Genomic DNA, 27,500 nt, shown 5'->3' with positions numbered 1-27,500 from the left:
AATAATAATAATAGACGTCTAATAATAATAATAATAATAATAATAATAATAATAATAATAATAATAATAATAATAATAATAATAATAATAATAATAATAATATAATAATAATAATAATATATAATAATAATAATAATAATAATAATAATAATTTAAACAGATACTGAATATTAGACTACAATTGACATCTATTTACTGAATACACGTGGTATTTTTTAGGGGTGTTTCTTTTTTTACGAAACCTGAAACCTGCCGAAACACGCCGAAACCTGACAAAGTTAGGGGAAGCAGGCAGCAGTGGGGAGTGAACCTGGGACTCAGGGAAGTGTACACCATTGGGGAGTGAACCTGGGACTGGGTTTCGTAACAAAAAAGCAATTACTTTTTTACGAAACCCAACAAAGTTATGGAAAGAAAGTAGGCAACTGTGGGGGAGTGAACCTGAGACTCAGGGAAGTGTACACTATTGGGGAGTAAACCTAAGTCTATGGTTTTTCGGTGGGTTTTGGCGGGTTTCGTAAAAAAGTAATTGCTTCATTCTCGTCTGGTACCCAACTCCCATAGTCCCAGGTTCATTTCCACTGATATCCTCTTCTCACAGTCCCAGGTTCACTCTCAACCAGTGTGCACTTCCCTGAGTCCCGGTTCATTGCCCAATGGTGCCCACTTCCCATAACTTTTGATAATTTCGGTAGGTTTCGAAATAAAAGTACATTCTGAGCTCACTGTCCACTGGTATCAGCCTCTCGCAGTCCCAGGTTCAATCCTCATCTGTGTCCAAATCCCAGATTCACTCCCACTGCTGCCTGCTTCCCATAACTTTGTCGGGTTTTGGCGGGTTTCGTAAAACAGTAATTCCCCTCCCCCTTGGTATTGTCTTTTTACAATATCCAGAGTCCCAGGTTCACTCCCCACAAGTGTACACTTCCCTGAATCTCAGGTTCACCCCCCACTGTTGCCTACTTCAATTCTTTGTCGGATATTGCCAGGTTTCGTCGGGTTTCGAAAAAAAGTAATTGCTTTTATATGAAACTCGCTGAAGCGTGCTGAAAAACAGAGTCTCAGGTTCACTCCCACTGTCCCGTACATTCCCTGAATCACCATAACTTTGTCGGATATTGCCGGGTTTCGTATAAAAGTAATTGAAATTTATTGAAACTCGCTGAAACCCGCGAAAACCAGTGTCTCAGGTTCACTCCCCACATGTGTTATTCCATAAATCTCAGGTTCACCCCCCACTTTTGCCTACTTCAATAACTTTGTCGGATATTGCCAGTTTTGTCGGGTTTCATAAAAAGTAATTGCTTAATATAAAAACTCGCTGAAATTGCCTAAACCAGAGTCTCGGGTTCACTCCCTACTGGTGTACACTTCCTGATCTCAGGTTCAGTCCCATTATTTGCTTACTTTCCATAACTTTGCCCCAATTTGTTGGCATTTGGCGCATTTCGTAAACAAAAATAATTGCTTTTTTAAAAAACAAAATCCGCCGAAACCCAGCCCCGGGTTAAACTCCCAATGGTGTACACTTCCCCGAATCTCAGGTTCACTCCCCACTGTTTGCCTACTACTCCCATAACATTCTTGGATATTGCAAGGTTTCGTCGGGTTTTGTAAAAAAAGTAATTGATTTTATATGAAACTAGCTGAAGCTCGCCGAAAACCATAGTCTCAGGTTCACTCCCACTGGTGTCACACTCACTGAGTCCAGGTTCACTCCCCACGCGTTGCTACTTTCCACTTCTTTGCCGCATATTGTCGGGTTTCGTACGAAAGTAATCCCCCCCCCCCAATTTGTTATATGCTTTTTATAAAACCAGAGTCCCAGGTTCACTCCCCACTGGTGTAAACTTCCTGAATCTCAGTTTCACCCCCTCCCCTCCCCCCCCCTCAGCCTCTACACACACCCCACACACACGCTGCTGCCTACGTCCATAACTTTGTCGGATATTGCCAGGTGTCGTCCGGCTTTTTATTACGAAACCCGCTGAAACCCAGTCCAGGTTCACTCCCCACTGTTGTACACTTCACTGAGTCCGAGATTCACTCCCACAGCTGCCCTCTTCCCATAACTTTGTCGGGTTTCGGAAAAAAAAACACAAAACGTATTATAGTGCAAAACCACTATTCAGTGTCAGATACTGAATAGTGCAAAACCACTATTCAGAAATCAGATACTGAATAGTACAAAACCACTATTCAGTATCAGATACTGAATAGTGCAAAAACCCACTATTCAGTATCAGATACTGAATAGTGCAAAACCACTATTCAGTATCAGATACTGAATAGTGCTAGCCAAATTATTTTCTTCGTTAATTCTGAAGCCAAAGCACTATCACTACGCACGGTTCGATTTGCTTTGCTTGTTGGTTATGACATGAATAAGGAAAAAGGGAGGAGTATGAGTATGAGTAAACACTTGTAAAATATCAGCAACCGCACAGAAAGTAATGGAAGTGCAAGCTCGAATTAAATATATCGAAAAATAAGAAGTGGATCCGGTCGGAATCGAACCTGCGTGCCACGAGACGGCATTTTTTCGCTTGGCCAAGAAGAGAGAACAGCAAGTAGACCAATTCGGTCATCCGCTACCCAAACTTTACTTGTTACTGGTCACAGTGGCTCAGTTGGTTAGAACGTTGGCTTCGTAACAGGAGGTCTGAGGTTCGGTTCCCGGCCGCGTCATACTCGTCAAAGCAGAAAACCCCCCATGAACCCAATCACAAACCGAGCTATTTCGGTCAAGGACAAGGGCAGGGGAGCAACGTTACAAAAGATAAGGGGATAAAAGTAGAAGAAACATAGATACATCTCCTTGAGGCCCTCCCAACCACCCACCACTTTTAGCTGACTCTTACAGCACAAAGTTTCGGGGTAGGAATCACATTAAAAATCAGGCCACCACTACACGACCACAATTCTTAATCCTTTCACAGCTACGAGTAGATTAGATTTCAAGTCAATATGAGTCGATCCTGTACAGTTTTCATCAATGATTAGTCTAAAGCGCGCTCGAGTCGCATCGCATGGACTATCTCTAGGTGAAACTTTCATAAATCAGTCATGTATAGACAAAAGTACGTTTTTGGGTTTTTGTTCGGTTCAACTCAAACCTAGCCATGAAAGGGTTAATGGTGACAACTTAAAATGTGGACGTACCACTGCAGCTATAGCAGTAGTAAAAGTAAGCTACCCAATTGCTGCTAGGTGGACAGGGGGAACCGGATAAAAATTCTGGCTGCAAAGGGACTCGAACCCGAGACCTTTGACGTGACAGTCCCAATGCTCTACCAACTGAACTAACGGGACCCCCGCTACTAGAGCTATGAATTACCATAATTCATCAAAAATTAAGTCAAAAAAATGCTATTTACATTTTATATTTATTTGTGTGAAGTGACAAAAAAAATAAGACATTAAATTACACAAAATATCATGGTCACACAAAAAGGTTCATTGTTTGATCATAATTCAATAAGATTTCAAATAAAACCAAATTCCCAGCAATTTCATTACTTGTTCATCATTAATAGTTATTACAGAAGTCTGTCATGGCGAGACTGGATTTTAGCTCATTCATCATTCAATCCTCTACAGTTCAGAAATTAGCCCCTGTGATGCGACTCGAGCCCCCCGAGTGCTGAGTGAAAGCTGTAGCTGATGGAATGATGTTTGACGTGAAATCCGCCTAGCAGGAAAAGGGTTATAAAACAGACAATTTGCCTTTTTAAAAAATCACACAAGTTAATAATGACCTAGTTCACTGCCCTAGTCAATTAAAACAATAAATTTGTTAAGAACTTCTGACGTAAGCTCTTTTACACACCAGACTTCCTTTTATTCAATTGTTCAATGTACAGTTTACCAGCATAATAGAATACCTGACCTGAATAATCTTTCCAGTCATATGCTTTTATAGAAGAATCCAAAATGATTCTCAGTCCCGATCAAGATCAAGACTGTGATAATGAAAATAATGCGTAGAAAAAACGGGAAAAAACGGGTTTACAAATGACGAAAAATATTCATGAGTGCTTAGCAAAGCGTATGGCAATCATATCGATTCTTCCACCGATGAGTGAATCACCGAACTACGGCCGCGCGTAACGAAAGGAATAGTTTTGCGGTCACCCAATATTGCGGAAGCGAGAGCACCGGTTTGCTCAGTCAATTATGACGATCCATCCCCCTTCCATCTATTTTTATTCCCAAAGGTTTTGTGGCCAAAATGAACGTTTTTCGTGAACAAGTTACGCCATCTAAGATTACTCCAAATCATAATTTGAAAAAACAGTAAGAAAAAAATTCTCTTCATACGGTTCTACTATTATGGGTTAAATCTAAAAAAAAATTTTAAAACAAACCCAAAAAACTTCGACGAACCAGCATCCAAGATATGAGTAGGTGAGCTGTAGAATTAGGATGTTCATGTCACGTCTACAGTAACAAGAAATCTGAACGTTCATTTATAGCGTCCCTAAAACCGCCTATCATGACTTTATATATTTCATAAATAAAATAAATACGCAAATAAATAAATAAATAAAAAATAGATAACATAAATAAATAAAACAAATAAATAATTAAATGTGTTATTTTTTCTAAACGAGTTTTATGAAGCCTGAAGACACATCTAAAAAGGTCATATCAATACGCAAATCAAAAGAAAACTGAATATTAGACTACAATTGACATCTATTTACTGAATACACGTGGTATTTTTAGGGGTGTTTCTTTTTTTACGAAACCTGAAACCTGCCGAAACACGCCGAAACCTGACAAAGTTAGGGGAAGCAGGCAGCAGTGGGGAGTGAACCTGGGACTCAGGGAAGTGTACACCATTGGGGAGTGAACCTGGGACTGGGTTTCGTAACAAAAAAGCAATTACTTTTTTACGAAACCCAACAAAGTTATGGAAAGAAAGTAGGCAACTGTGGGGGAGTGAACCTGAGACTCAGGGAAGTGTACACTATTGGGGAGTAAACCTAAGTCTATGGTTTTTCGGTGGGTTTTGGCGGGTTTCGTAAAAAAGTAATTGCTTCATTCTCGTCTGGTACCCAACTCCCATAGTCCCAGGTTCATTTCCACTGATATCCTCTTCTCACAGTCCCAGGTTCACTCTCAACCAGTGTGCACTTCCCTGAGTCCCGGTTCATTGCCCAATGGTGCCCACTTCCATAACTTTTGATAATTTCGGTAGGTTTCGAAATAAAAGTACATTCTGAGCTCACTGTCCACTGGTATCAGCCTCTCGCAGTCCCAGGTTCAATCCTCATCTGTGTCCAAATCCCAGATTCACTCCCCACTGCTGCCTGCTTCCCATAACTTTGTCGGGTTTTGGCGGGTTTCGTAAAACAGTAATTCCCCCTCCCCTTGGTATTGTCTTTTTACAATATCCAGAGTCCCAGGTTCACTCCCCACAAGTGTACACTTCCCTGAATCTCAGGTTCACCCCCCACTGTTGCCTACTTCAATATCTTTGTCGGATATTGCCAGGTTTCGTCGGGTTTCGTAAAAAAGTAATTGCTTTTATATGAAACTCGCTGAAGCGCGCTGAAAACCAGAGTCTCAGGTTCACTCCCCACTGGCGTACACTTCCCTGAATCTCCCATAACTTTGTCGGATATTGCCGGGTTTCGTATAAAAGTAATTGCATTTATATGAAACTCGCTGAAACCCGCCGAAAACCAGAGTCTCAGGTTCACTCCCCACATGTGTATACTTCCATGAATCTCAGGTTCACCCCCCACTATTGCCTACTTCAATAACTTTGTCGGATATTGCCAGGTTTCGTCGGGTTTCATAAAAAAGTAATTGCTTATATATGAAACTCGCTGAAATTCGCCTAAACCCAGAGTCTCAGGTTCACTCCCTACTGGTGTACACTTCCCTGAGTCTCAGGTTCAGTCCCCATTATTTGCTTACTTTCCATAACTTTGCCCCAATTTGTTGGCATTTGGCGCATTTCGTAAACAAAAAGTAATTGCTTTTTTAAAATAACAAAATCCGCCGAAACCCAGTCCCAGGTTCACTCCCCACTGGTGTACACTTCCCCGAATCTCAGGTTCACTCCCCACTGTTGCCTACTACCCATAACTTTCTTGGATATTGCAAGGTTTCGTCGGGTTTTGTAAAAAAGTAATTGATTTTATATGAAACTAGCTGAAGCTCGCCGAAAACCATAGTCTCAGGTTCACTCCCCACTGGTGTACACTTCACTGAGTCCCAGGTTCACTCCCCACGCGTTGCCTACTTTCCACTTCTTTGCCGCATATTGTCGGGTTTCGTACAAAAGTAATCCCCCCCCCCAATTTGTTATTGCTTTTTTATAAAACCCAGAGTCCCAGGTTCACTCCCCACTGGTGTAAACTTCCCTGAATCTCAGTTTCACCCCCTCCTCCCCCCCCCCCTCAGCCTCTACACAACACACACACACACACGCTGCTGCCTACGTCCCATAACTTTGTCGGATATTGCCAGGTGTCGTCCGGCTTTTTATTACGAAACCCGCTGAAACCCAGTCCCAGGTTCACTCCCCACTGTTGTACACTTCACTGAGTCCGAGATTCACTCCCACAGCTGCCCTCTTCCCATAACTTTGTCGGGTTTCGGAAAAAAAAACACCGTATTATAGTGCAAAACCACTATTCAGTGTCAGATACTGAATAGTGCAAAACCACTATTCAGTATCAGATACTGAATAGTACAAAACCACTATTCAGTATCAGATACTGAATAGTGCAAAACCACTATTCAGTATCAGATACTGAATAGTGCAAAACCACTATTCAGTATCAGATACTGAATAGTGCTAGCCAAATTATTTTCTTCGTTAATTCTGAAGCCAAAGCACTATCACTACGCACGGTTCGATTTGCTTTGCTTGTTGGTTATGACATGAATAAGGAAAAAGGGAGGAGTATGAGTATGAGTAAACACTTGTAAAATATCAAGCAACCGCACAGAAAGTAATGGAAGTGCAAGCTCGAATTAAATATATCGAAAAATAAGAAGTGGATCCGGTCGGAATCGAACCTGCGTGCCACGAGACGGCATATTTCGCTTGGCCAAGAAGAGAGAACAGCAAGTAGACCATTCGGTCATCCGCTACCAATCTTTACTTGTTACTGGTCACAGTGGCTCAGTTGGTTAGAACGTTGGCTTCGTAACCAGGAGGTCTGAGGTTCGGTTCCCGGCCGCGTCATACTCGTCAAAAGCAGAAAACCCCACATGAACCCAATCACAACTGAGCTATTTCGGTCAAGGACAAGGGCAGAGAGCAGACGTTACAAAAGATAAGGGGATAAAAGTAGAAGAAAGCATAGATACATCTCCTTGAGGCCCTCCCAACCACCCACCACTTTTAGCTGACTCTTACAGCACAAAGTTTCGGGGTAGGAATCACATTAAAAATCAGGCCACCACTACACGACCACAATTCTTAATCCTTTCACAGCTACGAGTAGATTAGATTTCAAGTCAAATATGAGTCGATCCTGTACAGTTTTCATCACAGATTAGTCTAAAGCGCGCTCGAGTCACATCGCATGGACTATCTCTAGGTGAAACTGCATAAATCAGTCATGTATAGACAAAAGTACGTTTGGTTTTCGTTCGGTTCAACTCAAACCTAGCCATGAAAGGGTTAATGGTGACAACTTAAAATGTGGACGTACCACTGCAGCTATAGCAGTAGTAGAGTAAGCTACCCAATTGCTGCTAGGTGGACAGGGGGAACCGGATAAAAATTCTGGCTGCAAAGGGACTCGAACCCGAGACCTTTGACGTGACAGTCCAATGCTCTACCAACTGAACTAACGGGACCCCCGCTACTAGAGCTATGAATTACCATAATTCATCAAAAATTAAGTCACAAAATGCTATTTACATTTTATATTTATTTGTGTGAAGTGACAAAAAAATAAGACATTATTACACAAAATATCATGGTCACACAAAAAGGTTCATTGTTTGATCATAATTCAATAAGATTTCAAAATAAAACCAAAATCCCAGCAATTTCATTACTTGTTCATCATTAATAGTTATTACAGAAGTCTGTCATGGCGAGACTGGATTTTACGTCATTCATCATTCAAACCTCTACAGTTCAGAAATTAGCCCCTGTGATGCGACTCGAGCCCTCCGAGTGCTCGAGGTGAAAGCTGTAGCTGATGGAATGATGTTTGACGTGAAATCCAGCCTAGCCAGGAAAGGGTTATACACAGACCTATTTGCCTCTTTAAAAAAATCACACAAGTTAATAATGACATTGTTACTGCCCTGTAAATAAAATAAATTTGTTAAGAACTTGACGGCTTTTACACATTAGCTTCTTTTTCAATTGTTCACTGTACAGTTTACCAGCATAGAAATACCTGACCTGAATATCTTTCTCAGCTATTGCTTTTAGTAGAAGAATCAAATGATTCTCAGTCCCCTCATGATCAAACATGTGATAATGAAATAATGTAGAAAAAACGGGTTTAATGACGAAATACTTCATGATGCTTAGCAAAAGCTTATGGCAATCATATCGATTTCCACCGATGAGTGAATCACCGTAACTACGGCCGTAACGAAGGAATGTTTTGGTCTACCCAATATGGCGGAAGCGGCCAACGGTTGGCTTCAGTATTATGACGTCATCCCCCTTCCATCTATTTTTATTCCAAGGTTGTGCCAAAATGACGTTTTCGTGATGTTCGCCATCAAAGATACTCCAATAATAAGTTTGAAAAACATAGAAAAAAATTCTCTTCCATCGGTTTTCTATGGGTTAAATAAAAAATTTAAAACAAACCCAAAAAACTGACGAACCAGCATCCAAGATATAGTAGGTGCTGTAGATTAGGTGTTCATGTCACGTCTACAGAACAAGAAATCTGAACGTTGCATTTATCGCGTCCCTAAAACCGACTATCATGTTTATTATTCATAAATAAATAAATACGCAAATAAATTAATAAATAATAAATAGATAAATAAATAAATAAATAAATAAACAAATAAATAATTAAATGTGTTTGTTTTTAAGGGTTTTATGAAGCCTGAAGCACATAAAGGTCATATCAGCGCCAATAAAAAGAAAAAAAACTGGGATAGTCAAAACAAATTATAGAATTATAATTAAAGCACCCCAGAAAAAGCAAGACAAAGGGGAATAGGTTCAAATAGGAAACAGATGAAGATTCCAAGAGCATACCATCAATGTATTTAGTTTTGAGATTACCTAAAAGTCTCATCCAGACACCAGCACAGAATCCCACTCAACCAAACGATTACACATTTAAACAAAAAAAATGCAACCAGGGTATCCGATGGTAATACTAAATACAACATGTGTATCCGATGGTAATACTAATTACATGTGTATCCGATGGTAATACTAAATACAACATGTGTATCCGACGGCAACACTAAATACAACATGTGTATCCGATAGTAATACTAAATACAACATGTGTATCCGATAGTAATACTGAATACTACATGTGTTTCCGATGGTAATACTAAATACAACGTGTGTCCGAGATTCACCAAGAAAATAAACAAGTAGACAGTTTGAATAGTACGCTAACCTATCGAACAATACCTTCTGTCCATATCAGGCAAACTCAGCTACCCAACCAATGCTGGATTGACAGGAGGCTCAAAAATAAAACACAGGACTGCATACGGGATCAGAAGCGGTCGATTTGCTTGTAAAGCGAATACGAATACTATACCAGCAGTAAATGCTCTTAAATTATCCCCCTTTAGAGCTAAGGTAATCCAAAAGATGCGGGCAGGGACAGTCTCCTGGCGGACCGAATCCTGAAACTCCCCGAGTCCAAGGGCCCAGAGCCTTCACGTGTGCCAGAGGTGGAAGCCAGATGATCTGCCTCCGTGTCGCCGATGGTGGAATATCCGCTCCTCCTTTTCCTCATGATTTTCCGTCGCGTGAAATGCAGGACAATGACCAGCATCATGAAAATGTTCAAACATCCAACCACAGTGTACCCGACCGGGTAATCGAACTTCTGGACAACATATCCGATTCCCGTGGGACCGATGAATCCACCGAGGGTGAAGAGAGAGTTGAAAAGCCCGGATACCATCGCGTACGTGTCCGTGTTGTTCTTCAGACCCATTTCATTGGCTCCAATCAGCATACACTTCAAACCCGGAATCAAAAGACTCCCAAGACTAAAACCTATAAAAGTTAGCCCTACCAGGATGGTAGCTAGACTGTAGTGCAGGAAGGGAAGCAACATACTTGGTCCGATTAGGAAAAACCCGAGACCGAATAAGAAATGTCCAACGATGAGCAGCGGAGCTTGGATGCTCTTGGAGTCTGAAATGTAACCCCAAATGGACGACATCACTGAATATACGAAAGCCGTAGCTCCGTAAATAACCCCGATCAATGCCACTGAGATATTCAAAGGTTGCAAATGTTTGGCGAATAATGTGTCGAAGGCCGTGATGCCAACCACACCCGACAGCACGCTCAGACCGGGAATCATGATCATCGGGTTCCGAAGCAAGGAGAAGATTGACATAGTGCGCCCGGAAGGAACGTTCTCTGCTTGTGGAAGAAATTTATACACTGCCACTGCGTTTAACAAAACGAACACACCGGCGACATAGAAAGGAACGCCGAACCCTCCCAACTCGAAAAGAGCTCCTCCAATCGTTGGGCCCAGCATGAAACCCAGGCCAGATCCGGTTTCAAGAATTCCATACGTAAATCCAATATTATCCTGGAATTCGCTGGAAACTATAGCAAAACTGGAGGTGGTGAAACCCGAGAATCCAAGAGACTCCACAACTCGTACGAGAAATGCCATGACGATGAACGGGGTGCCGTCCGGGCAGTATTGAAGTAATCCGAATAAAATATTACAAGAACCGCCGACGGAAATGCCTGCGATGAACACGAATCTAGGCCCGAGTTGGACTAAGTAATTTCCGTAGATGGGTGCAGTCAGGAATACCATCAACTCAAAGATTCCGAAAACCAAACCCACAATGGCGATGTCCATGCCTTTCTTAGCAGCTTCAGTCGGGAAGAACGGGCCCATCAAGGAAAAAGCGACACCCGCTAGAAACTGGGCGAGTGTTATGAGAATGAGCGTATATTTCCGCCGGCCAGACAGAGAGATTAGCGTTTTAAATCCAGATGTTTCTGCTTCTTCATCTTCTTCTTTTATTCCCCCTTCATCTCGTTGGTCAGTGAAGCTGACGTGCTGTTGATAGCGTTTATCCGTTTCGGATAAGCTCCTTGCTTTGGGTTTCACCGATGTCATTTTTTCTGAATCAACAGCTCCTGCAGCGGTTACCTCTGATTCTGCCATTGTGTTAAAAAATATTTATCCAGAATACACTTCAAAGAACTCAGCAGGTTCGTTGTGTAACCTTAATCCATCACAACAAATATCACTGAAACCGTCCGCAACGTTTGGGTATCCAATGAAGTAAACAGCCCAGTTATTGAACTGAATAAAGCACTTGCTATCGTTATCAGCTCCCGAAAACCTATAAAATTACTACCGGAGTAGCTAGACTTAGTCAGGAAGAAAGCAACATACTTGGTCCGATTAAAAAACCGAAATATAAGAAAATGGCCAACGATGACCAGCGGAGACTTGTCAGGGCTTCTTGGTCTTCAAATGTAACCAAGTCTGGACGACATCAGTGAATATACGAAGCCTATGCTCCGTAATAACCTCCGAATCAATGTCCACTAGTTTCACAGGTTGCAAATATTCAATAATGTTGTCTAGGCTATGCATACCACTCACCGGAAGCACGATCAATACGTGAATCATGAATTCATTTGGGTTTCGAACGAAGGACAAATTCATTAGTTTCTCTCTGTATGAACGTTTCTACTCTTAAGAAAATTTATCGACTCCACTCGTTTCAAAATGTCTTCTGTAATTGTCAAACTTTCACAGCCATATAATAAAACTGACCATACATAGGCCTTCAAAACCCTATGTTTTGTTGTCATTGAGATATTGTGGTTTTTGAAAATTAGATCACTCATCCTTTATTAAAATAATATATATATATAATAATAATAATAATAATAATAATAATAATAATAATAATAATAATAATAATAATAATAATAATAATAATAATAATAAGCATATTTATATAGCGCCTTTCGTCGAAACCTCAAAATCTTTAGGGGAGCTGCAAGGTCTGGGCCGGACCACTCGCTTGCTGGAAGGAAATAGATCATTTCGTACCCAACACCTCATGTGCAGCTAAACAGTAAAACAACTTTGTGTTTTGTGTCTGTATATCGCCCAATCTGGCAACTCTGTTATCGTGTGCAGCAAAAATGGAAAAGCACACTTTGTGTTTTGTGTCTGTGTATATATGATAAACATTCTCCCGTAGAGTACAATTCTGTGGGGCTCTCGTGTACAACTAAGCTTTAACCTGTTATCTGTCGTACTCTGGTAAAGAAACTTATTAAAACAATTTGGCCAGAAAAATCGTCCTCCCAATATCGAGCAATTTAAATGTCCTCATCATGGCAAAAACTCTCAAAGCTGGGACTTAAAGAAGACTTCGCGAAGTTCCAGGTTTGGGCGTTTTTTTCTCTCCTCCAAGATGAGGGTCATTTGAATCGGAAGAAGGTGTTTTCTGGTCAAATTTAAACTACGTGTGTTTCCAGAGGACGACAGTTAACTGATTAACACACTACCCTGCGTGTTGTGTATTGTGTGTATTGTGCGTGCACGATAAAGCATGGTCTCTCTCTCTCTCTCTCTCTCTCTCTCTCTCTCTCTCTCTCTCTCTCTCTCTCTCTCTCTCTCTCTCTCTCTCTCGTAAATCGTCAACCACAACATAAGAGAGAGGTGCGATAAGGAGTCTACAAATGTCGCTCAAGTAAGGCCTGGTTCGACTCTCTCTCTCTCTCTCTCTCTCTCTCTCTCTCTCTCTCTCTCTCTCTCTCTCTCTTTATATATATATATATATATATATATATATATATATATATATATATATATTATATAAATGAATGTCCAAATATTATTATTACTATTACTATTATATTATTATTATTATTATTATTATTATTATTATTATTATTATTATTATTATTATTATTATTATTATTATTATTATTATTATTATTATCATCATCATCATCATTATTATTATTAAACCAAAAAGTGGGATGGGTCGAAAATACATCTATTTACACGAACAAAACACACACACACACTAACACACACACACACACACACACACACACCACCACCACCACCATCACCAGCAGCACCGCCGCCACAACACAAACTTACCACACAGACACGTGGGCACAAATAAATTAATAAATGAACTTCGTAATTCGGCACTTAATTAGATTCCCAGCATGATTTTTGACTTATTTTGGGTCGCAGATTACGAAAATCTAAATATTTTTTTTATTTAACAAATTATTCTTGAATCATTAGGAACGAATTTTAAATGAACAATTCGTAATTCGGCATTATATTAGATTCCAGCATGATTTTGACTAATTTGGGTCGCAGATTACAAAATCAAATACTTTTTTATTTAAAAATTATTCTTAAAATCATTAGGAACGATTTAACCCTCTTCCGCACTAGACAGGACTCAAATCTGAAAACATATAGATTAGAGAAATCTTCCGCACTATGGGACGGACAAAACAGTCCCGTTGTCCCAAGCCGTTGTGAAATGCCTCAAAATCAACGGACAGGACTGTCCCAGTACGTGTTCATATAGTTTGTGATAGTAGAAACATATAGCAACTTCCGCACTAGGACAAAAAATTTCCCAGACTTGACGGCGCCGTGTCAAAATGAAATGCCTGTCTTTATTTTCCTGCATCCCTACTACTACTACTACTACTATATACTACTACTACTACCTACTATTTACTACTACTAAACTACTACTTACTACTATACTACTTACTACTACTACATACTACTATACTACTACTACTACTACTACTAATACTACTACTACTACTACTACTACTACTACTACTACTACTACTACTACACTACTACTACTACTATACTACTACTATACTACTACTACTACTACTACTACTACTACTACTACTACTACTACTACTACTACTACTACTACTACTACTATACTACTACTACTACTACTACTACATACTACTACTATACTACTACTACTACTACTACTACTACTACTACTATACTACTACTACTACTACTACTACTACACTACTATACTACTACTACTATCTACTAACTACTACTACTACTACTACTACTACTACTACTACTATACTACTACTACTACACTACTTACTACTACTACTACTACTCTACTACTATACTACTACTACTACTACTACTACTACTACTAACTACTCACTACTACATACTACTATACTACTAACTACTAACTACTACTACTACTAACTACTACTACTACTACTATACTTACTACTACTACTACTACTACTACTAACTACTACTACACTAACTACTACTACAACTACTACTACTACTACTATACTATACTATACTACTACTACTACTTTACTTCACTACTAACTACTACTACTACTACTACTTACTACTACTACTACTACTACTTACTACATACTACTACTACATACTATACTACTACTACTACTACTAATACTACTACTACTACTACTACTACTACTACTACTACTACTACTACTACTACCTACCTACTACACTACTACTACATACTAACTCACTATTTCTACCGTTGCTTCTGCTGCGGCTAATGCCACTAATATATTAATACCTACATCCCTTATATTTTGTATTTATTTCCAATTCCATTGTATTTATTTTCCAACAATAGTCCACACTTTATTTTAGATCACTTTCTTTACTGCATTACACAGTTCCTTCCCGCCTCTCCTCTTTTGACATAATTAAGTACGCACCTTTTATAAATTTCTATTGCTCTGTTTTAATTCGCGCTTTCTCACAAAGTAGCATACAATTTCCTGCCCATCAATGTTTTTGTTTATGCATCTTAACAACGCCACTACCACATTATCTCATTCGTCTGTAGCTTTTAATTCATCATGTGTTGTTGATGAAGGGGAAACCCGAAACGTCCATTTTATCTGTTTTCGTATATTAAACTGAAGCTTACATTCAATTTCACAGTTATGATTTATTTATTTATTTCAATTCTGAATATAAAAAAGCAAGAACAATTCAAAAAATAATTCTATGTGATGAAACCACGTGCAGAAGGCATAGCAACATAAACATTTTCGGCAATTTAAAAACGTATGTTTATTAATATAATTTAAGAAATGTCACACTTTGTGACACAGCAGTAACGTGTCTAAAACCGGTCGCACATCTATTTGGTAACTTGTGGGATCAATTATCTTTATCGTTATTTATTTCTGGAATTCTCAATGAAAATAATTTTAAGTAAGTCCTTCTGAGCCACTTGGACTCATTGTATAACAAATTAAGTCCTTTAGAGCCTTGTAGCCAATGGTGCAGGAGTTATTCCGGTTTCAATAGCGTGAAGCGGACAATTAACGTATTTGTTTGAAAACCTTTGAACGGGACGCTAGTCTGTAGTCTATCGCAGATTACTATCCCAGCTTGACAGGTACCCTTTTACAACTGAATGGAGTGAGTGATTGGAGTAAATTTTCTTGCTCTAGAAAGTACAAATTGGCTTCGGTCGGAATCGAAGACAGAACCTCTGAGTCCAGAGTACAACGCGCTAACCATGGGCCATCTTGCCTCCTAAGCTTATAAATCCGGAACTTATCCATGTTTCTGTGGCGTTGAGCAGACAGATAACAGTTTAAAACTTAAAATAATAAAATTCCCTTTTTCATCCCATAGGGGAAATTTTTCTGGAGAGTCTATTCCAGGGTAAGACTGGAATAACCGAGGCGTCAGCCGCAATGCAGCGCTGCAAATTTAGCTAGGACGAGGTATAACCCAGGCGTCAGCCGCAGTGCAGCGCCGCAAATTGAGCTAGGCGAGGTGACTTACTCAACTAATGCCTTTCGGGTACGAAGCATGCTGACTTTCTATTATCCTCTTGAATGATGCTAGTCCGTCAACGATTACTTTCATCAGCGAACTGGTACTCATTTGCACCTGGGTAAAATGAGGTGATTCCAAGAAAGTCATTTTAAGATAAGATCGGAGATCACCGTAGAGTCTACGGAATTGGCCCTTGAGCAATCTTTGGGTCATTAAAGGATGCACCCAATATGGTTTTCTCTTTCAATTTGTCTTTTTTCCCCACGTAGTAAAGCACAGAAATATTCAACCTCTATTTCATCCATTACTGGTAGTAGTAGTAGTAGTAGTAGTAGTAGTAGTAGTAGTAGTAGTAGTAGTAGTAGTAGTAGTAGTTGTTGTTGTTGTGTGTTGTTGTAGTAGTAGTAGTAGTAGTAGTAGTAGTAGTAGTAGTAGTAGTAGTAGTAGTAGTAGTAGTAGTAGTAGTAGTAGTAGTAGTCGTGGTAGTGGTAGTAGTAGTAGTAGTAGTAGTAGTAGTAGTAGTAGTAGTAGTAGTAGTAGTAGTAGTAGTAGTAGTGGTAGTGGTAGTAGTAGTAGTAGTAGTAGTAGTAGTAGTAGTAGTAGTAGTAGTAGTAGTAGTAGTAGTAGTAGTAATCGTAGTAGTAGTAGTAGCAGTAGCAATAATATTACTCTTGCTATAAGAATATTTCATGATTATATAAATCTTATATAAACAAATCCCATTGTACAGTGTAAAAAATCATTATCGTCATGTCGTATCTTATGTTGATTCATAAAATGTGAATTATTAGAGTTGCAATTGCCTACAAATAAACTTTTGAATCTTGTAAAAAAAATATAATGCATTCTCGCAGGTGTGTCCTGGGACAGTCCTGTCCTAGTGCGGAACCCCTTTTGAATAGAAGTTTTCTCCAGCGGGACAGGACAAATTTGTCCCGGGACAGTTTTGTCCTAGTGCGGAAGGAGGGTTAAACCCCGCCTGCAGCAACATCAAAGAAACCGACAGCTACGTCACTCGGCCTGGATGATCCGTCAACTCGAAGGCGGGAAAATATCAGGAGGCTCAAGATATCAGGAGCTTCCAAGGGCGGCGCGGACATCAGTCGAACGAGATTGAAATTCCTCGTTTACATGCTCAGTTTTCACGAGTTTTGGTCAGTAAATCCACAAAATGTGGGAATCCGTCTGGCCGTAGGTGAAAAAACTTAACGTCTAAATGGGCCATAAGTATATCCGTCTGGCCGTGGGTGAATTAACTGTACGTCTAAATGGGCCATAAGTATATCCGTCGGGCCGTAGGTGAAAAAACTTTGCGTCTGAATGAGGCATAAGTATATCCGTCAGGCCGTGGGTGAAAAAAAAAAGTCTAAATGGGCCATACACATATCTGTCTGGCCTTGGGTGAAAAAATACGTCTAAATGGGCCATAAGTATATCTGTCTGGCCGTGTGTGAATTAACTGTACGTCTAAATGGGCCATAAGTATATCCGTCAGGCCGTGGGTGAATTAACTGTACGTCTAAATGGGCCATAAGTATATCTGTCTGGCCGTGTGTGAATTAACTGTACGTCTAAATGGGCCATAAGTATATCTGTCTGGCCGTGTGTGAATTAACTGTACGTCTAAATGGGCCATAAGTATATCTGTCTGGCCGTGTGTGAATTAACTGTACGTCTAAATGGGCCATAAGTATATCCGTCAGGCCGTGGGTGAATTAACTGTACGTCTAAACGGGCCATAAATATATCCGTCAGGCCGTGTGTGAATTAACTGTATGTCTAAATGGGCCATAAGTATATCCGTCAGGCCGTGGGTGAATTAACTGTACGTCTAAATGGGCCATAAGTATATCCGTCAGGCCGTGGGTGAATTAACTGTACGTCTAAATGGGCCATAAGTATATCCGTCAGGCCGTGGGTGAATTAACTGTACGTCTAAATGGGCCATAAGTATATCCGTCAGGCCGTGGGTGAATTAACTGTACGTCTAAACGGGCCATAAAATATGCGACAGATTGTCCGGCTAACATGAAGTCTTTCCCCGCCGCAATGCACAAACTACAATATCATTATCAAGGAGTGTGTAGGTAACGGGGGTACATTTGACTTTGCTACCTACACACTCTTTGACCATAATATCATTGCATTTAACACACTTCCAGTCACGAGCACACACCTAGGCCTTCATCAACTACTATTAATAATAATAATAATAATAATAATAATAATAATAATAATAATAATAATAATAATAATAATAATAATAATAATAATAATACTACTACTAATAATCATAATAATAATAATAGTAACAATAATAATAATAATAATAATAATAATAATAATAATAATAATAATAAATAATAACAATAATAATAATAATAATAATAATAATAATAATAATAATAATAATAATAATAATAATAATAATAATAATAATAAAAACAAAAAACCCAACAAAAAAGAAAACGAATCAAACACAAAACCGAAAACTAAAAAAAAAACAACAAAAAATCATTATGGACTCATTGTTATGGAACTCTCCAAAAAAAAAAAAAGACGCAACATTATGTCCATCGCAACAGTGTTAAATTAGGCCCCCAATTGGATTCAATAGCCTGATGTCACGTCGCCCAGCAATTGGTACTTTTTATTCTTCATGCTGGCTAGAACTTTTCATATGTCATGTGATCAGAATGTACAAAAGTCAAAACATGATCACATTTACAATGTTTTTTTCCCTCTTGATACACTTTTATGCTCGTCGGAGAAATATTTTATAAGGGCGTCCGCCATGGTTTAGAGCCAGTAACTAAATTACCATGCGTCATTACGAGGGAAGGGACGTCATGACTGTTGAAGCCAATTGCGCTCGGATGTGACCTGCATAATATATGTACATGTCGGTCATGTCACCCAAAAACAGTCGTATGTTTGGACTAATATTAAATAATAATATAATCTAGATTTAGAGCGTTTTCTGTCATTTGTTTTCATTTGCTAGCCAAACAAACATAATACTGGGACATAAGGGTTATTTCTATACATATAGATAGAATGCGCTTGGCCAAGGAATTCACAACATTGCCATCCGGAAGTATAGATAGTATGCAGATGACGTCACTCAGGCCTTTGTTATTGTTTTTGCCATCCGCGTTTGTGAGTTGTTCTCACTAAACTGTATTAACCAGAATAGAAAAGTTCATGGTTACACAGAGTTTGTGTGTTGGTCCGTTATACTTCCGGATGGCAATGTTGTGAACTCCTTGGCCAAGCGCATTCTATCTATACTACCGGATGGGAATGGTATGAGCTTCTTAGCCAAGCGCATACTATCTATATAGCCTGACACAAGAACCCTCCAGGGCTGGCAGTTTGACGTCATTTTTTAGATTTGTGTAGCGTCTAGTGAGTTGTCGTTAGTAGAGCTCAAGGAAACGAGTTATTTCATTGGTTGAACTATTGAATACAACTCACGATTTGTTTTCTTTTGTGGCAAAAGACCATTTTGACGTCATTTTTTTGGTCAGTGTCAGAACGATGGCGACGGTCTAAAGCAGGCACGACGGCGGACAAGGCAAGGTGGACGGGAACGACTTTTTATTGCTATCTACTAGTTTCCGGTTTGATCAAATACTCGCCAGTTTGACCTACCAAAACAATCAAAACCAATAATTGTTAACTCACTCAAGCAAAAAAAAATAACAAAGGCCTGAGTGACGTCATCTTCGAACTATCTATGGTATGTTGCTAATTCCACTGTGCTACTACTACTACTACATACTACTACTACTACTACTACTACTACTACTACTACCACTACTACTACTACTACCACTACCACTACTACTACTTCTACTACTACTACTACTACTACTACTACTACTACTACTACTACTACTACTACTACTACTACTACTACTACTACTTACTACAACTACTTCTACGTTTAAGCTCGAACTTTTATGTGTCTGATGGATAGAATTTAGTGAGAACGAATCACCAAAATGGCTATCTAAAAATAAAAACAAAGAGCCGAGTGGCGTCATCTTCGAACTATCTATAGCACTTGGTATAGATAGTATGCGCTTGGCGAAGAAGCTCACAACATTGCCATTCGGAAGTATAACGGATCAACACACAAAACTATGTGTAACCTTAATCGTTTATAGTCCGGTTAATAAAGTTTAGTGAGAATTACTCATAAACGCGGATGGCTAAAAAAACAACAAAAACGCCCTGAGTGACGTCATCTTCATTCTATCTATAGTGACAAGGCCATGTCATGCTCTATGCACGTGATGAGAGAAAAACAAGATGATGGTCACGATGCTGGAAAAGACTTACGATGGTGAGTCAGAAACGAATGATTCGGTTTATTTTCAAAAATCATTTTTACTTTCTTGGTCCTGTTTTTTTAATTTTTTACTTATTTTTTTTTAACACTACGAAAATTAAGTGTGTTCAAAGATAATAAAAGTCACGGGATTGAATGGTTGCGATAAAGCAAATCTGAAAACAGAAACCCCCCCCCCCCCCCCCCAAAAAAAAAAAAAAAAAACAACAAAACATCTGTTAAAAAATTTGGCGTTCAAATATGGAATGATCAAAATGACCCTCATCTCTTCAAAACTCTCAAACCTGGGACATCAAGGAAGACTTAAAAGAAGTCCCAGTGTTGAGAGTTTTTGACGAGATGGCCATTTTAATCGATCGATATTTGAAGGACGACTTTTCTGGCCAAACTTTTTATTTCAAAATGTTTACAACAGTGTTATCTTATCATTCTTTTAAATTGGAGGTGGGGGTTTGTCGATGGGCGTTCTGGCCATTCTGTTATTCTTTTCCTATTTGGTGTGTTGCTAATTCTACTACTACTACTACTATTATTATTACTACTACTACTACTACTACTACTACTACTACTACTACTACTACTACTACTACTACTACTACTACTACTACTACTACTACTACTACTACTACTACTACTACTACACTACTACTACTACTACTACTACTACTACTATACTACTACTACTACTACTACTACTACTACTACTACTACTACTACTACTACCACTACTACTACTACTACTACTACTACTACTACTACTACTACTACTACTACTACTACTAATACTACTACTACTACTACTTCTACGTTTAAGCTCGAACGTTTATGTGTCTGATTGATAGAATTTAGTGAGAACGAATCACCAAAATGGCTGTCTAAAAATAAAAACAAAGAGCCGAGTGATGCCAATTAAGTTCCTTCTATAGATCGTGCCCTCGAGGGTTCAAAGCGTAAAAAGCGACCCTTATGAAGAATATCGGGATTAAAATTTTCCCAACTATCAGGAGCCTTAAGGTGTAATGGTACCACGTCTGACCTGTTGTCAGAATGTCTGAGGTTCGATACCCAGTTGAGGTCGACTGATCTTTCGGGATGTTTTTGTTTTTTGTATTTTTCTTTCTTCCCGTGTCTGGTACCTTTCACACACACACACATACACACACACACACACACACACACACACACACACACACACACACTTGTTCAGATCATGATCTAAATCGGCCTTACCTGTTTGAGGGAAGACAGCTGTTGTAGGATTTGGTCTTGTCTTCCTGTGGGGTGGTCCGTCACCAAGTGGGGGTTCAGGATTGGGTTGCTGCTGTTGGACGCCAGGGTCATCGTCTGGGACTGTGGTGGGAAAGGGAAAATGGGTACAGTTAGGGAGGTGGGTGGTGGTGGGGATTGTGCTGGTGGTAACGGTGGTTGTGGTCGTGGTGGTGGAGGTAGTGGTTGAGGTAGCGGTGGAAGTTGTATTAGTGGTAGTGATGGTAATGATGATGTGGTTGTCGTTGGCTACTGCCTGCTAGGACTACGGTAGGAAAGGGGAAAATGGTTACAGTTAGGGAGGTAGGTGGTGGTGGTGGTGGCGGCGGTGGAGGAGGAAGTGGTTGTGCTGTTGCTGGTGGTGGAGGTGATGGTGGTGGTAGAGGTGTTGGTGGTGGTGGTGGTGGTAGTGGTGATGGTGGTGGTAGAGGTGATGGTGGTGGTGGTAGAGGTGGTCGTGGTGGTGGTGGAGGAGGTGGTCGTGGTGGTGATGGTGGTGGTAGAGGTGGTGGTGGTGGTAGAGGTGGTGGTGGTGGTGGAGGACGTGGTGGTGGTTGTATTTGTGGTGGCGATGGTAGTGCTGGTAATGATGATATGTCTGGGTGGGGAAGGAAAAATGGTGACAGGTAGCGAGATGGTGGCAGCGGTGATAACGACAGTAGTTTTATCGATGGTAGTGGTGGTGATTGATGATGATGATGATGATAATGATGATGATGATGATAATAATGATGATGATGATGATGATGATGATGATGATGATGATGATGATGTTTGATTCTCCAAGTAGGTGCGCTATACTCTACAACCAACACCCAATAGAAGAATGCAAAAAAACAAAACCAAAAAAAACCCCAAAAAAACAAACAGAAACATTGAAACAACCCCCCCCCCACCCCCAAAACAAAAAACAAAACAAAAACAAAAACAAACAAACAACAACAAAAAAAACAACCCAAAACAAAACAACTTCTATTATACATTAAGCACAATATCCAGTTAATGTGCTCCAATCACTTTTCAAGGGTCAAAAAGTATGTCGTAGGTAGAACGAGGCATGACGCCTGTCTGTAAGGTGTAAAACACCAAGAGGAATGGACCATAACCACGGGCCTCGGACAGTCCGAATGTAAACAATGGCGGTAAGTACTAAACTAAGCAAATCACACACGGGGTTAGCATCGATGGTATGCATTTAAGTAAAATACTCAATAATTATGAATGTCTGTACAATCGTCTAACCTAACGCTTATAGATAGAATGAAGTTGACGTCACTCGGGTCTTTGTTATTGTCTTTTGCCATCCGCGTTTATGAGTAGTTCTAACTAAACTGCATTAACCGGACTATAAGCGTTCATGGCTGCATATTGTTTTGTGTTTTGGTCCGTTATACTTCCGGATGGCAATGTTGTGATCTTCTTAGCCAAGCGCATACTATCTATAGATGGTATGGAGTTGACGTCACTCAGGTCTTTGTTATTGTTTTGTGCCATCCACGTTTATGAGTAATTCTCACTTAACCGTATTAAACAGACTATAGATAGAATGCACTTGGCCAAGGAGTTCACAACATTGCCACCCGGAAGTATAACGGACCAACACACAAACTATGTGTAACCATGAACTTTTATAGTCTGGTTAATACAGTTCAGTGAGAACAACTCACAAACGCGGATGGCAAAAACAATAACAAAGGCCTGAGTGACGTCATCTGCATACTATCTATAAACGTTCAAGGTTACACAAAGCTTTGTGTGTTGGTCCGTTATACTTCCGGATGGCAAAGTTGGGAGCTTCTTAGCCAAGCGCATACTATCTACAGTCTGGTCTGATTGGGGAAATCTAGTGAAAATTAATCACGTGACATCAACGTCCTTCATTATATTCTTTGTAAATAACAATCTCGGTTTGTCCGAGCGGGCTATGTGCGTCTATGTGGCCTAATGGCATGACACACGCTTTCGGATGGGAAGGTCCTGGGTTCGAGTCTCGCTCGGCGCATAGTTGAGTCATTGCTCATCGTACTCGGGCGTAAAATCAGTACCTTACCTGGCCGTTTACAGCGTTGAAAAATTGTATTACCCTCTAACAGGCGTCATGTCTTGTTCTTTATGTTACGTGTTGCTGTTGGGTCAGGGACCCTTTGAGCCAGTTTAATGGATATTGCGTTATATAAAAGCTCAACTCGAGGGTCTGTAAAAAATCCAGCGTTATTTATAGGCCAAAAAGTTACTGGTTAAAAGGATTCAATAGTCTGATGTCACGTCTGCCCAGCAACCAGCACTTTGTCTCCTCTGGATACGCTTTTATGCTCGTCGGAGAAGTATTTCATAAGGGCGGTGATAGAGATAATGGCGTATGTATATATATATATATATTATATACATTTTCCCCCCTCAACATTACCGATTGGTTTGAGAAGTATTTCCAAAACAACAAGCCCATAATTTGGCTGGGATCATCATCTGTTCCGATAGGTAGCGAATGGTCAACTCCAAAATAACTTCATTTCCCCTCACAAAGAGTCCATCAACTTTTCCGTCCATTATTTGGAAACGGTTTGCCCGGTTTATTCGTTCTTTATTCGTTCGATGATGTATTTTTGACAAAAGAGCGGAAATCGAACTCAAGATTTATAAGTTATAATACTCGTAATATGCGGTCTTCTTTTCGAGGCATGGAGGCCATTAAATATTGTTTCAATGCTCGGGTTTCAATAGGGTTCGGTTATATCGGCCGTTTTCAAAAAAAACGCCAAATTCGAGTCTTCAAATTTTTAAAAAGTCAAGTATTTCCAACATACTCATTATTTTGTGTGTTTTCTGTGATATGTATGCGACATAAAATTGTAATAACAGGGCTTAATGAGTTTCAAGTATTTGTGAATCACGATCGACATGTGACTCATTCCTGTTACGCTTATAAAATTATGTCACATTACATAAGTTAACACATTTTTGGACAATTATTGAAATAAAACATTGAAAAACAATAAACACATAGCATTGATACTAATTCTGACAATAAAATGACATTTATTGTTTTACAAAAGGCATTCATAAATCAGTTTTTTAAAACAAAGGATATTATTTGAGCAATCATCATCTCCAAAAAATTAAAGGAAAATGACAAAAATAAAAATTGTTTACCATAGTCTAGGTATATAAGTGTTAAACCACCACAAATAATATTTCCTTTCAAGTATTTATATTTATCATGAAAAAAAATGAAATAGTCATTCTTAACAGGAATGAGTTTGTGTAACAGGAATGAGTGGACGTAACAGGAATGAGTTTTCTGTTACAGGAATGAGTAATTACAACATATTTATTCGAAAGGATTATAAATCCAATACACTTAGTGATTGAAACTCAGAAGGGGACCAAATGGTTATGGCGCCAATACACTGGTTTGGGGCTTATGTTAGTAGAGACCCACAAAAGAGCACCAACATTGTTTGTTAACTTAACTCTAGGTTGAATCAATTGACTCAAGATAACTCTTTTGTGGCAGTTCGGAATGTTTGGATAAACAGACAAAAGATGTATTTTTAAAACACTAGAAAGAGCAAGAAGCTGCCACATACCCATGTATGATTTTGGTTTACTTAATGACATAACGTCCAGTTTGAACATCTCTTCCAGGGTATCTTTATCACTTATGTGAACATCGGGAATATAATGATCCAAGTTTGTGACAAAAAATCAACAACTGTCTGGATGTTGTCATTGAGTGAAGTAAGGTTTGGATCTGACAAATTAAATAATGGTCCTTGCGTAAAGCCAGCTCTTGTATAAATCTTATTTGTATTTCGTCTGTTTGTGTGTCTTTGCCAAATGCATACACTGCACCACAGGCAGGCAGGCAATCCCCATCGGCCCTCATCTTGACTGAAAATAACCGTTTCCCATCACACAGAGATCTAGGTATATCATTTGAAATGAAATGTGTAAACCTGTTCTCAATACCAATGCGATTTTTGATTACACTTCTGCTGGCCCCAACTATTCCACAAACACGTAATGCTTGATTTTCACATTCATCAACCACTTCATCAAATGATTTGTATTCATTAAATCTTTTGATAAACCCATTGTAATCGATTTCAGTCGGCATCACCTTAATGTCTATGTCATCTTGGTCTTGTTCATCACTTGAGTTACTGTGTAAGTCAACCGGTGCAACTTCAGGCATGTCTCCATCGTTACCTTTGAAAACCCGTTGCTTCAAATCACTTTGTAGAAATGAATGCAATTTAATTGATGTGACGAACAACATTTTTGAACATTCTTGACTCCTTTTCTCCAAAGCGCTGAAGCAACCATGTTAATGTTTTCACATTATTTACATGCACATTTTTCTCTGTCCCTTTTTCTTGGAGTAAAAACCAAAATGGCTTAATTCGGTAGAATGAAGAAATTGACACATATGGGTTTCAAGAGATGTATCACTTGTACAAATGTGACATTGTATCACATAATATTCTTCTTTATTTCTTGACTTTATTTCTTGTTATTGCGTTTGTCTTTCTTGGAGCTAATTTAGAAGTGTCACCTTTCAGGAAAAAATCTCGTACTATTTGTTTGACAAGATCTGGAAATTTTGGAGGCATTTGACGTCGTTTCCGAAATTTTCAAAGAGTTTATATTTTTGAGAGTCATACCAGCTGCCAAATGTTTCACGGATTTGTACATGTGCCTTCTGTTCCTCAAATGTTTGATGTCTTATAGGAGTGCAAAATGATATTGTAATGTTCTTTTCACTGAATTTTTGCCACCTTTCTTGTTTTTTTTTCTGCTATCTTTCAAAAGTTTTCTAGTTTTTGATCGGGGTGTCAACGGAAGTTTGTGTTTTTTTAATGACCTGTCCTAGCGCTTTTTGTACTTTTTGGATTTCTTTTTCGAATGAGAAAGAGAGGAGAACAGCCTGTTTTAGTAGCTTGATATCTTTGACGAGAAACATACTGGAGTGGAGATTTTGAGTGTGAGGATGGAGTGTAACTCAGATCAAGATTTTGCTGTTTCAGGTTTGTAGTGTGTGTGTGTGATAATTTTTTATCCAATTCTTTCTCTGTTTGCCTTGTTCTCTTGGTGTCTTATCTTTTATGGACTATTTCTTTCCACTCGATTTGTCGCTCTGGTATTTGTCTTGTTCTTTTTAAAGACAAACAGCACGTCGAATAGGATCTCCATCTCGTCTTTGACGGTAAAGTCGTTGCTCTCGGCTGACGTCATGGTTTTTTTTGGCCTTTATGAAGAAAACAAAATAAAACAATCGTTACAACAAAGCTATGACCCTTGAAAATGAACAATAATATCAAGTTCCATTTCGCCACCCTCATGCCTGTTACAAAACAAGGTGTAACAAGAATTAAAGTCAAGAAACAAAGAAGACTATTATGTGATACAATGTCACATTTGTACAAGCGATACCGGGACGTTAAAATCATAGTAATCATCTAAAATGTATCTGAGCCTAACAGGCAACAAACTATGTTTGGACATTAGGCATTTGGTATTGGCAAGGTAACTTTGCACTAAAAATAGTCTTTCAACAATGAAAAAATGAATATGTATACAATAAAAATTGTTTTTAATGGTAACGTTGTAACCATGAATGTTACTACTTTAATGGACATAGCCCGTAACACTTCAGTGGTTTACAAAACACATTACCAAACACATCCTTATGAAACAAAAGAATATGCTATGAATCAATAAACCACGTCACGTGGAGGCGCCGTGGCCGAGTGTTTACCGAAAGGGACTCCCGACTTGGAGGTACCAGGTTCGACAATCTCCACAACCATAGAGTGGTTTCCTTAATCAAGGGAATTAATTCTGGTTGCTTC

General features: G+C 39.2%; 2 protein-coding genes across 7 annotated transcripts in view; both read right to left on the bottom strand.

The window, feature by feature from the left end:
• LOC144974788 (uncharacterized) overlaps positions 1-27,500 on the bottom strand; it is a 109,940-nt gene that overhangs the window by 15,587 nt on the left and 66,853 nt on the right. For all 6 annotated transcript variants that reach the window (XM_078918045.1, XM_078918047.1, XM_078918049.1 and 3 more), the window contains one exon: positions 21,613-21,732. In XM_078918045.1, coding sequence (XP_078774171.1) covers positions 21,613-21,732 — 120 coding nt within the window. The remainder of the gene's footprint in view (positions 1-21,612; positions 21,733-27,500) is intronic.
• On the bottom strand, positions 7,882-11,506 carry LOC144974787 (MFS-type transporter SLC18B1-like). Its single transcript, XM_078918043.1, has one exon. The coding sequence runs from the start codon at positions 11,340-11,342 to the stop codon at positions 9,768-9,770; it is 1,575 nt and encodes a 524-aa protein (XP_078774169.1). The 5' UTR covers positions 11,343-11,506; the 3' UTR covers positions 7,882-9,767.

This window comes from Berghia stephanieae, chromosome 6 (assembly GCF_034508935.2).
Source record: "Berghia stephanieae isolate SIO BIC M18660-M18661 chromosome 6, UCSD_Bste_1.3, whole genome shotgun sequence".
Lineage (NCBI taxonomy): Eukaryota > Metazoa > Mollusca > Gastropoda > Nudibranchia > Aeolidiidae > Berghia > Berghia stephanieae.
The sequence above is the reverse complement of the archived record's forward strand: the minus strand, read 5'-3'. Positions and strand labels throughout refer to the sequence as shown.

Coding starts and splice junctions, on each gene's coding strand:
- LOC144974787 (XM_078918043.1), bottom strand. CDS start 11,342: ATGGCAGAATCAGAGGTAACCGCTGCAGGAGCTGTTGATTCAGAAAAA.